At 35.8% G+C, this 13547-nt stretch overlaps 1 protein-coding gene across 2 annotated transcripts in view; it reads left to right on the forward strand.

The window, feature by feature from the left end:
• The window catches only part of LOC127879520 (ceramide transfer protein-like), a 55354-nt gene that overhangs the window by 35785 nt on the left and 6022 nt on the right, over nt 1-13547 (forward strand). For both annotated transcript variants that reach the window (XM_052426414.1, XM_052426415.1), the window contains exons 10-11: nt 3925-3988; nt 9005-9204. In XM_052426414.1, the coding sequence (XP_052282374.1) occupies nt 3925-3988; nt 9005-9204 (264 nt within the window). The remainder of the gene's footprint in view (nt 1-3924; nt 3989-9004; nt 9205-13547) is intronic.

Below are 13547 nucleotides of genomic sequence, written 5' to 3' on the forward strand. Positions count from 1 at the left end.
CGGCCCAGTTCGAAACTGGGTTGTGCCGGGTCAAAAACTAGGTCACTAGGTCAAAAAAAAGAAAAACCTTGTAAACACTGTAGGAGTCAAATTTTATGTTCAATCTTCATGTAACTTTGTCAAAATGTTTGTCTTAATGATATCTTGATTGAGTTCAAAAGTGGTTCCTGCATGTTGAAAAACATGGCTACCAGTGGGCGGGGCAGTTTTCCTTATTTGGCTATAGAGAAGCCTTGTTAACACTCTAGAAGTCACAATTTTTGCCCAATCATCATGAAAGTTGGTCAAAACATTGGTTCAATTGATGTCTCGGACGAATTCGAAAATGGTCGAGATCGGTGAAAAAACATGGCGGCCAGTTGGCGGCGCATTTTTCTCTATATGTATATAGTGGCAGTTTTCCCTATTTGGCTATAGGAAACCATGTAAACATTCTAGAAGTCACAATTTTTGCCCAATCATCATGAAAGTTGGTCAAAACATTGGTTTTATTGATTGGACAAGTTTGAAAATGGTCAGGATTGGTGAAAAAACATGGCTGCCAGTGGGCGCGGCATTTTTTTTCTATATGTATATTGTGAAAACATGTGAACACAGTAGAAGTCACATTTTTGGCCCAATTTTCATGAAATCGGCTCAGAACATTTATTTCCTTGATACGAGAGTTGAGTTCAAAAATGTTTCTGGTCAGTTGAATAACATGGCTGCTGGGAGGGGGGCAGTTTTCTCATTATGCCCCCCCCCCCCTTCGAAGAAGAGGGGGTATATTGTTTTGCTCATGTCGGTCCGTCCACCAGATGGTTTCCGGATGATAACTCAAGAGCGCTTAGATGATTCCTATTGATTTTCAGGTCACTAGGTCAAAGGTCAAGCTCACGATGACCCGAAATAGTAAAATGGTTTCCGGATGATAACTCAACAACACTTATGCCTAGGTTCATGAAACTTCATAGATACATTGATCATGACTCACAGATGACCCCTATTGATTTTCAGGTCACTAGGTCAAAGGTCAAGGTCACGGTGATCCAAAGCAGTAAAATGGTTTCCGGATGATAACTCAATAACGCTTATGCCTAGGATCATGAAACTTCATAGCTACATTGATCATGACTCGCAGATGACCCCTATTGATTTTCAGGTCACTAGGTCAAAGGTCAAGGTCAAGATGACCTGAAATAGTAAAATGGTTTCCGGATGATAAATCAAGAACGCTTACACCTAGGATCATGAAACTTCATAGGTACATTGATCATAACTCGTAGACCTGAAATAGTAAAATGGTTTCTGGATGATAACTCAAGAACGCTTATGCCTAGGATCATGAAGCTTCATAGGTACAATGATCATGACTCGCAGATGACCCCTATTGATTTTCAGGTCACTAGGTCAAAGGTCAAGGTCACGGTGACCTGAAATAGTAAAATGGTTTCTGGATGATAACTCAAGAACGCTTATGCCTAGGTTCATGAAACTTCATAGGTATATTGATCATGACTCGCAGATGACCCAATTGATTATCAGGTCACTAGGTCAAAGGTCAAGGTCACAGTGCCAAAGAACGTATTCAAACAATGGCTGTCAAGGTCACGGTGACTCAACTAAGACAAATGGTTTCTGGATGATAACTCAAGAATGCTTACGCCTAGAATCATGAAACTTCATAGGTATATTGATCATGACTCACAGATGAAATAATGATGAAACTTGACCAGGATGTTTGTCTGGACAATATCTAGGTCAAGTTTGAAATTTGGTAAAGATTGAATGAACCGACTCCTCTCAGGTGAGCGAACTAGGGCCATCTTGGCCCTCTTGTTTTATGTAAACTTTGCACATGGATTATGATTGTTTACAGTCAGACTGCATCCAATGTAACTACATTGTAACTTAATCATAATGTGGAATATGGGGTACAAGCCAAAAGACTGTGTTATAAACATATCCTTGTTGTTAGTTCTGAGCTTATTTATTGCCATGTTGTGTAGTCATTTGCCAATACATGCACATAAACCCTACCATACGATAGCTGTATACATACCTCTTTTTAATGTGCATATCTATATCTGATAATCCAAAATTATTGCATCATCAATTAAAAAAAAAATTCTAGCTATTGATGATAATGTTCTCAAGAATTTCATAAACACAAACATACGCCATTTTTTAGAAGTGCAAAGTATACAGTGCATTATGGGATATTGTTCATTTGGCATTGTTCAGACTTAATTAAAACAACCAATGGAAGAATGAATTTAAATTTGGATTGAATGCAAGATGATACAAGATTATGTTTTATTGCTTTTTACGCATTCATGCAAGAAAATGCTCTTGGGGACTTTGTAAAAAACAGGCAAATATGAAAATGAATTTCTGTTAAAAAATTTATCATGTGTTTGAATGTATCTGAATTGGCCAGATTTCTTATTTAATTTCTCTTTGCTTGATACATTTTCAATTGCATTTTAGGAGACAATAATTAAATACATTTTTTTAATAAATAACAATTAAATGAAACATGCCATGTTAAAGACCCACTGGTGTATTATTGGATTCCGCATTATAAAGAAGCGGGTTATACTGGATTTATAATGTATTGGTTGTTTAGAGCATTATCTAACCGTGGGGTGATTTTTTTGTAAACAACATAAATTCTCTCTGCTTAATGTCAGACAGTCAGAATTTCATCAGCAAAATGTCAGAGATAAAAAAGTTGAAAAGGCCACAACATGCTGTTCGCAAAATATTTGTAAAGATATATTAATTCTTTTTGTCATGTAGTAACATGCTTCACTGCTTAAACTGGAGATTACATTGGCATAAACCAACAACTTAATCCACTTTTCTGTTTTGAAAGACATGACATATTTGTGACCAGATGTCCTGGATAATAAGTCATATCAGACCCTTAAAATATTTATTGTTTACACATAATTAAAAGGCACTCTTCCTGCAAGACTAGTGCAGTTTTAACATATTTGTGTCCCCTGGCCTTTTGCTTTGATTCTGGAATCACCATGGACATCTGCTTGTTTGTCTGTTTACAAAATCTGTCCATATATACACATTTTTCCAATTAAAAGCTCATACACTTTTTAACATATCAACGCAATATCCATGATTGACTTAAGTTGGCAATCCAAACTTTTTCCTGCATCAGACAATGCATTGTGGAAAACAAAGCAAGTACTCTTCAATAAAGATAAAAATCACAAATGCATTATTTCATCGATTGGCTAAGAAAGTAGTGCCATATTTGATTAAACCAATCAGAAAGCAGATTATAATTAAAGTTTGATTCGTACTCTTTAAATTTCAAGAAATTTGATATTTGTCCCCATTTTTGTTTTTGCATTTTTGACAATTCATTCTACAATTTTGTGTGTGCAACATTGATTGCAACGAGACCAATTTTTGATGCAAGATTTTTGGAAATAAAGCGATAAAATAACAAGGCTTCCAAATGATAGAGCTTGCATCTGTTGTTTTCTACACAATATTTTGTTGTGATAGTCACCCTCTGTAGTGGCTTACGCTAAATTTGTGATGTTCATTTATGTGAGTCAAATTTTAGTCTGTACTTGCCAAGTGTCCTCTGCAATATAAATGCCTTGTAGTGCATCTATTCGAAAATTAACTGTTTCTGAGTAATGTGACAAGAAAAGGTATATCGAACTGTCGCAGCTTAATTTTATTATTGATTTAAAGTTGTTTTAGTATTTTTAATTTAAATAGTATAGATATAACCAAGGCTCAGATAAAAGAAATAGCCATTTTTATTAAAACATATAAGTTGGGGTCTGAAAGGTTTCACTTACGGCTTTGATGCAGACTTTCTTATCTAGATTTTGTGTACACTATTCTTGCTTGCTGGCTGGGCCTGCCAAGGTATGTCTGATGTCAGGCTCTTTCGGTTTGTTGCAGGGTATTACTGGCCACGAAGTGTGCTCACATTTCTGGAATATCAAATACAGAATGGATTGGGAAGGTAAGCATCTCTTTACTGTATTACTGTACATTGACTAGAATTAATGTATTCATATTGTGTGTCTGTTGTGTGCAGTATGTTAAATAGTAATTCTCAGTAAACTTATTCAACTATGCCCTTAGAGATGGCTTGGTAAATTGGTATTTTGATATTTGTCAATCTGCCCACAATTTGTTTTCACTCTTTAAGAAGAGAGAAGAAGGTTTTATCTGATCCATTTCATCAAATTGTTTGGGCATACTATGTATTATCATACAACGGCATTGATATCTGCCTGATATAACCTTACCTGATATATTTTTTAACCAGGTTTTCCGAAGGAAAAAACTGGTTATTAGATTGGCGAATGCGGGCGGGCTGGCGGGCGGGCGGAACAAGCTTGTCCGGGCCATTACTATGGCGTTCATTGTCAGATTTTAAAATCATTTGGCACATTTGTTCACCATCATTGGACGGTGTGTCGTGCGAAATAATTTTTTAAAAACAAACTTACAAAGGGGGTTAATTTTGTTTGTTCATTTCAAAAGTTCAGTTTGAGTTTTCTCCCTTTATCAGATTTTTTTTTTCACAATGAAAACCTGGTTTTGTGACAATTTTGTCCCTTGTTTATATCATGGTCAACAGAAAGTTCTTATATCAGTCAATGTTTGGAGATACTTGGGATTCGCAATAAAGCCAACAATTTCTATCAACATGAATCAGGTTCAACAAAACAAACAATTTGATACCAAGAACATAATATTTTATTCTAGTTTAAAGTCATAAATCACAAAAACGTTTATTTTTTTAAAAACACCACAGCCCTCACTACAGAAGTTAAATGACGTCATCAATGGGAAAATAAATCTTAAATATTGATATAGTCATTGCACTCGCAAGTTTTGCACAGAAAGTCAAGACAAATGATTTCTGTATACTAATCCTCAACTATTTAAACAAACGATTTAACACGCTTATGTCAATATTGACAGTTGACACCATCATCAAAATGTCAATTTCAATACACATCTCCAAAATGGCGTCTCCAAACTATTCGGTGAAGTGTGTTCTTTGATTAAATATGTTGCTGCAGTCCATTCCTATCTCCAATTCAAGATGTTTACAATTAAAGCAGGTGTACTCTTCCCATTCGTAGTGCAAACAACTTTTTTTGCTCTATATGATGTTTAAAAAAGGCGATTATTCGTGTCGTCTTTTCGAACGCTGTTGCTACATATATGTCATTGTGTAAAAGCTGGATCAGCAAAATCAGCTGGGATCCGTACATTTTAAATATAAAAAATGGATTGTTTTACAAATTTTTAGGAAAATGTGGTACGATAAACAGAAAAACAGGTTACTGTCCCATCGTTTTGTAATATATCAGGCTCGGCAGAATAAAATAACGGCTCGGCAAGCCTCGCCGTTATATTATTCTAAGCCTCGCCTGATATATTACAAAACGCTGGGACAGTAACCTGTTATGCTCTATTTATCATGTTCCTATCTCACCTGAGTGTGACTTGCTGTTAGAACAGATGGCTGTCGGTTATTGTGGATCCTGTCATTTACAATTGACTTCAAAGTAAATATGTTTGGTGGATTTGTAAAACTTAACTGTAAGGTTCTTGAGATGACTGTCTGTCAAAGTTAGTCAAATGTTTATATTCCACTGCATATTTGACAAAATTGAAACTTTTTTCTCTTCTTGTTAATGATATATGTAACATCGTGTAGTGGTACCCTACACACATTATTCAAATCACACTCCTGGAGTTACTTTTCAGAGTTCACATGAGTCATATAGACTTAAAGAAGCAATTAAATTTTGAAATAACTGGAACCTCATGTTCTAGAGCTGCGATATTTGGTTAGTTAAATGAAATAAAGGTATTGTACAAAGTTTGCTGAGATCATGCAACTCTGGTCAAAATTGGCAACTGGAGACATTTAATTATACTTGTTTTCGCCAATTACAGAAGACATTTGTTTGTTTTCTGTTTTTTACGTAAGTGAAAAAAATAAAAATACAATGGCTTTTTCTGGAAAATATAAACCATTTACCACTTTACTGAAAAAAATTATTCATGGTATTACCTTGAAAGCAAACAAATTTCTGTATAAGCTCACTTGAACACTAAGTACTCAAGGTTTCAAGGTGAGCTACGGTAACCACCATATGTACAGGGGCGTACAGTGTCAGGTGTGGCGTGTGTTGTCAACTTTTAGCTTGTTACCACTCTAGAGGCCACATTTTTCATCCAATCTTGATATAAGTTTGCCACAATTTTCTTTTAGACAATATCCATGCCAACTTCAAATTTGAGTCACGTGTCTACAAAATAGGTTACATGTCAAATCTTAGTAAAACCTTGTTACCCCTATAGAGGCCACATCTTTAACTTAATCTGGCGAACTGGTCAGAATATGTAAGTATACAATGACTAAGCTAGGTTCCTATCTGGCTCATGTGCCTTCAAAAACTAGTTCATTAGGTCAAATCTTAGAAAAAACCTTGTAACCACTCTAGAGGCCACATTTGTGAACCAATTTTGATGCAACTTTGTTAGAATATTTACCTTAACATTTTCGGGGCTTATTGGCTATAAACAGCTTGTCCAGGCTGTAGTTTTCATTCATCACTCAAGTTTAAGACAACTTACCACAAATTACTTCCTAGAAGAAACTGAGTGTCAGGTGTGTAACCTGTCCTTTTCTCTAAAGGTCAATTTCTAACTTAAAGGTCAAAAATCAAATTTGACCATAAACAGCTTGTGTTTGATATAAGCAGCGTTTTAAAAGTGGAGTGTGGGGCTATCCATACTCTATGGAAACATTTCTTGTTAATTCCTGTCTATCCTATTGTTCTCTTGTTAATAAAGTACCTTCTATCAGGTTAATTCTGTAACAATTTGTGTCTATGAATTCAGGTAAGCAATAAAGTGCCATCAGGCCCTCTTGTTAGTAATTTGTCTGATTATTCTTTTCAAATACTGTACATTCGCGGCCATAAGTCTACCTCGGCCATAAGTGGAGGGGTATAATGTAGCTAGAAAAACTTTGTTTTTTCCCTTGACTCTGCCATAAGTTGAATGGGTAAATTTCCTCAATATCTTGGACATGTTAAAGTGATGTTTTAGTCATGGTTCTGAGGGCTTTTGTACTGGCAGTTGACATTTTTTTGGATAATATTAATAAGAATATAAAACAAAACATTCATTATTTCAATCATGTATTATCATGAAAAATATATTTTATTGTTCAAAATTATAATAACATGTCATTCATTATTTAGAACAAATATATTTATTTCACAAATCAAAATTATTATCCCATTTAGCGTTATAACTTTCAGCATTTATATAATGAGCAGATATTTTTGTATTCAAATGTTAGTGGTATTGATTCGAAAATTCGGTAAAATCTTGAATGCAGAAATTCATTACATGGTCAAAATAATTGTAACTTGCTCGTAAATAATCAACAACGCTTTCGCCATTACGCGTGAAACACATAAATTTGCCAACACTCGCATTGCTCTCTATTCGACTGTTACATATTCGTAAATCACGAGCTTTACATGACTCCAGTAATCTGTCGCCAAATGCGTTAGTTCTATTATCATTAAATACCTGAGGAATATTTTCTGCATTCTGAAAAAAGTCTTATCTGATTAATACTTAGCAGATAATCCAAAGTTATTGTGTATCCATGTTCAATCAAACTTTTTAATAATCCAGGATGAGTGCGCAATTTTATTATAATCAAACAATGAATGAAAACTGCACTCAGATAAGATCTATTTATTTACGATACAATTATGCGTTAATTGTGGGACAGTTGTGAATAAGTTAACGAAACCACACCTTCATTCAATAAAAAAAAAACCCATGTGAAGTTGAACAATAACGATTGGTCAAAGGCGTATCCAATGATCGAGTAATTATTTTTGATTTGTCAGAAGTAGTTTGTAGCAGAACCTTTGTATATATCATTATCGGATAACTATTTTAGGCGTGACTCAATAAAGACAAATGATCAAAAGGATTTCAACACGACACTTAACACTTTAATCTTAGTCAAAAGGCCAAGAAGCAATAATTGGTGGCATTAAGACACCTGCACCTGTTGACAGTTTGTATTTACACGGATTAACTTTAAATGGGTACAAGGGTCAGCGGCTCGTTTTTTCTTTTTGTTCTTAGTAAACCAGGTACAATGTATCAACACAACTAATTGCTATGTATAATATTCGCCACTTTACCATGTGTCACAAATAATCAATATTTACGAAGTTATTTTTACATGTTTTTATTTGGACTTATTACGAAGATTAGTGAAATAAAAACCAATGTAAACATGAGTATTTTGTTATCGGCGGACATTTAAGTAAAAGATGAGTCGCCTTACCATAAACAGTCATATCATTCCACTTCTCTGGAGATTTTTTACTTAAAAAACAGCCCAGAAATATGGATTTTTTATATTTTTATTAAGTACCTCATCCGTAAGTCAAGTTGACTTTTAAGGCCAATTTTGGGAGCGTTTTTAGGTCGACTTATGGCCGCGAATGTATGGTTGGTAAAAAGTTACTACCGGTAGTCATACAACTTTCAAATACTTTAAAATTTAAGCCATTGAAATCATGCAAATTTGTACCATGCTCATTGAAGTGCTTCTGCAGTAACTTTTTTAATAGATTGGCAACTTTGATCTGACACTACAGTGAAGATGTGTGTGGTATGTATCTTCAGTAATTTGTCATGTGGCACAACTGTACTTTATATGTGCTGCATTCTGGGAAAATTGGGCTTAAGGCATGTGTGTTAAGTGTTGGCTCTGGACCAAAGTTCCACCTTGATTGGATTTTCATTTGAAAAAAGGCCTTCCTTTAAACAAAAAATACAATAAAAGCGAAAAGTGTTGTCCCTGATAAGCCTGTGTGGACTGCGCTAGCTAATCTGAGAAAACACTTAACATCCATTCATGAAGCCAAGTTTTCTCAGAACTCAATCTTAATGTTTGGTCCTTTGTTAGTTACTCTGGACAGCAGCTCAGTGGTGGAGTGGCTCTCAGAGGACACGTTTTTGTGCCACAACATCATCAAGCGAGTGTGGCCGGCCTCACAGCGGGACGCCCTGTTCTGGACCCATATTCGCCACGTGCAGGGCGACACGGATGAGGAGCCAGACCTCTGGATTGTTGTCAACTACTCTACTTCACATGAAAAAATTCCTGTAAGTTATGCAACATGAGCTTCATTATTCCCCCATAAATGAAGAAAGTCTGCATGAAGATATCTGTGTGCTCAATTTGAATAGGTGAATGAAACAATATTGGGACTAATTTTACTAATACTCAAGTTGTGCACCTACTAGCCGTGGTGGGGGTATTTTCATCTTTGATGACTGTTCTAGTTTTTCGCTATTTTGGTTTGCTTTGTTATTATGCCCCCCTTCGAAGAAGAGGGGGTATATTGCTTTGCTCATGTCGGTCTGTCGGTCGGTCCGTCTACCAGGTGGTTGTCAGACGATAACTCAAGAACGCTTGGGCCTAGGATCATGAAACTTCATAGGTACATTGATCATGACTCGCAGATGACCCCTATTGATTTTGAGGTCACTAGGTCAAAGGTCACGGTGAACCGAAATAGTACAATGGTTTTTTAATGATAACTCAAGAACGCATACGCCTAGGATCATGAAACTTCATGGGAAGATTGATCATGACTCGCAGATGACCCCTATTGATTTTGAGGTCACTAGGTCAAAGGTCAAGGTCGCGGTGACCAGAAATAGTAAAATGGTTTCCGGATGATAACTCAAAAATGCATACGCCTAGGATCATGAAACTTCATGGGTAGATTGATCATGACTTGCAGATGACCCCTATTGATTTTGAGGTCACTAGGTCAAAGGTCAAGGTCACGGTGACCCGAAAAAGTAAAAAGGTTTTCGGATGATAACTCAAGAACGCATATGACTAGGATCATGAAACTTAACAGGTAGATTGATCATGACTCGCAGAAGACACCTATTGATTTTGAGGTCACAAGGTCAAGGTCACGGTGACCCGAAATAGTAAAATGATTTTCGGATGATAACTCAAGAACGCTTTTGCCTAGGATCATGACACTTCATAGGTACATTGATCGTGACTCACAGATGACCCCTATTGATTTTCAGGTCACTAGGTCAAAGGTCAAGGTCACAGTGACAAAAAACTTCTCACACAATGGCTGCCACTACAACGGACAGCCCATATGGGGGGCATGCATGTTTTACAAACAGCCCTTGTTTTATTTAAAGAAGCTGAATCTGTATCGCTCTGAAAAGTGTATAAATGTCTTGTTTAAAAAATAAAATAAAAAATTTGGCACTGTTTCACAATCTACAGTACATGAAAAAAAAGCTTTCACCCTTTTTGGCTTTGTTGAATTACATTTTAAAGCCTCATTTACACTCAAAATCAACGAATATTTAGTAAAATAATGTTTATCCATAAAAAATCAGTGTTCCTTTAATCAATAACCAAAATTTCATTCTAGATGTGGAATTGTAACATAGGTTCATCCAGATACAAAATGGTCATTTTTAGCTCGGCGTTTTCGGAGAAAGCCCGAGGTATTGTCATAGCCAGCTCGTCGTCTTACGTCCGCCGTCCGTGTTGTGCTAAAACCTTAACATTGGCTCTTAAATCAAAGTGCTTCCACCTACAACTTTGAAACTTCATCTGTAGATGCACCTTGATGAGTTCCACACGCCACACCCATTTTGGGGTCACTAGGTCAAGGTCACTGTGACCTCTATAAAAAAAATAATCTGACAAGCTTTCATTTATTCAAAACTGCACCCATAGCCGAGCGTGGCACCCGTTATGCGTTGCTCTTGTTAGTGTTTGTGTGACAACGTATTCCATGTTAATTTCCTGCAAAAATATCCAAACATTTACGATAGGACGCCAAATTGGCTTCGGGCAGTGTGGAAACCTGGTGCTTTTCATGAGAACTACATCGTGCTCCAGACACTGCCCTAAGCCAATCTCGCGTTCACTCGTAAATGTTTGGAAATTGTAGAAGAAAAAAAGAGCATTTTGAATCTAGTTAAATCTATGTACCGGTATGTTACCAGACCCCATCTAGCATTGAAATTTTGGCTAAGCTATAAGAAACATTGATTTGTTATGTGTTAATTTTATTTTACGAAATATTTGTTGATTTTTAGTGTTACATGGTTGGGATTAAATGCCTGCTTTGATGATAATCTCTAAAGATCTTTTAGAAAACTTACATAGCATTTTTTGACAACAAGAATTGTTTGTAATGTATCTTTTGATAAGTATGTATTACAACAAGGCTATTGTACAGATTCAGCATCTTAAAGTACTGGAAAGGCATTCAATGTGAATTAAAATTGTGGCATCCTACTGAACATACTGAATTTTATTGTGTATAGCGCGCAAACATGTGTAACGCGCAGGCTGTTTTATTAATGCAAAAATGCAGAAAAAAATCTTTAAAAAACAATAAAACCACCAAATCGGACCAAAAATGGCTGCCATTCTACTATTGCGCAATCCAATAATCCGGGGCATTGTAAAGCTTAATTAAGCATTCAACATAGGAAGCGTCATTATGATTAGGAGCATGAGTTGCATAGCACTATACTTTTCTGACAATTTTGTAATTTTCTAGCAACAGATTAACAGACCACCATCATTTCGTGAAAAAAGTGAGAAAATAAAAATTCATGTTCATTTCCTTGGGGAAAGCATGGGCTTTAAATTTGAATGCTGAATAAAATTTTCGTGGCGCATGGGAGACAGGGCTACAGTTGTTGAGATACATGTATGTCAGTATTGACGTAAAAATGGCAGTCTATTATGTTGGACAAGTTGGGTTATTGTTTGTCGCACTACAAAGGCATGAATGTGATGAACAATGAAGGCGCCAAAAACCTGGACCAAACTGGAAAACACTTAGGAAGTCCCTGTTCACACCTACGGTTACCTGCAAAAAAGACTAAATACTTTTACCAGTCTGACATAAGCTGCCTAATCGGACCGAAAATGGCAGTTGAAGTGCACAAACACAGACAAATAAATGTTCCCATACTTTATTTAACATTTTATTTTTTGTAAATAACTAATGCTACCCCGTTCATATCTGCCGTTGCCGACTTTTTGTTGTTTCTACAACGGCCCCTTCAATCTGTAAGATCATAGGGTGTACAGGCTGTCAAGCGGTCATACTTTTTCCTACTTTTTCCTACTATTTCCTACTTTTTCATCAGGATCCTACTTTTTCATATTTTTTTACCAAATCTTCCTACTATTCCTACTTTTTCATTTTCAATGGAGAATATTTTTTTTTTAAAGAGTTTATTTAGTAAACTTGCAGGATGAATGAATCTATGGCATGACTGTATCCCTGTTAATGTGCATTCATCTAGATGAGACCTAACAACCCATGCTGACTGTCTGCTAGCACCTCTTCAGGAGCATAAATATTTATTTCTTATGTAAGTTTTAAAATTATTGACAAGTTTTTTTTTGAAGTAACAATAGTGCCTTGTTTACTTCCTTAGCATTTGTACACTGCAGACTTCACTGCCTTACACAGTTCCCAGTGATGCAAGAGCTGAGGGAACCCATTGTTTATTCCAGTTTTATTTTGTTTCCATTGACAACAATTTGACCAAACCTTATGCATGTTTACATGATATTGCTGTTTGGAATGTAGAGATATAGAGATACATGTTTTGTATGAGTGGTTATGTAATATGGAATTTATTACACAAGTTATTGGAAAAAAGATAAAACTGATGCTTTGCCGAGTTTTTATCATTTACAAATATAATGTAATAAATTCTGTATTACATGACAACGGATATGATGTTCTATTGATATCATAGGTACATCATGTTTAGTAATTAAAGATAAATGCACAGAGCCTAAATGCCCTGAGACATTTTTATGCTCCCGGTAGGGTGGCATATTGCAGTTGTACTGACAGTCCGTTTGTCTGTCTGTCTGTGTGTGTGTCCGTCCGAAAACTTTAATATGGGCCATAACTTTTGCAATATTGAAGATAGCAACTTGATATTTGGCATGCATGTGTATCTCATGAAGCTGCACATTTTGAGTGGTGAAAGGTGAAAGTCATCCTTCAAGGTCAAAAGTTAAAAAATACAATCCAAGGGAAGTAATAAGCTTTAAAAGGGAGATAATTTCTAAACCTGCCAAATGATATATTGAAATTTTATTTCAAAGCTGCGCAATAGTGGGCATTGTGTTTCGGACAAACACAATTCTTGTCTAATGATGCCATAGCTAGTGGGGTAACTTCAAGGTGTTAAAGCGAAGTATTAAAATTATTAAACGGCATTATTACACTCCCGCAAAGTCATCAATAATGTAAAAGCCATTATTTGAAACTGGAATAAACAATGTAGTGCAACTGTTTCATTGCCCAGTCAATGCTGTCATAAAAGATGTCAGGTGATAAGGTCCTATCTCCAGTTGCATAATCTGCTCTGCAATGACCAGTCATTTTGAATGTAACTTAAGTCATTATAACTGC

The sequence above is a fragment of the Dreissena polymorpha genome, chromosome 4, assembly GCF_020536995.1.
Source record: "Dreissena polymorpha isolate Duluth1 chromosome 4, UMN_Dpol_1.0, whole genome shotgun sequence".
In the NCBI taxonomy this organism is placed as follows: Eukaryota; Metazoa; Mollusca; class Bivalvia; order Myida; family Dreissenidae; genus Dreissena; species Dreissena polymorpha.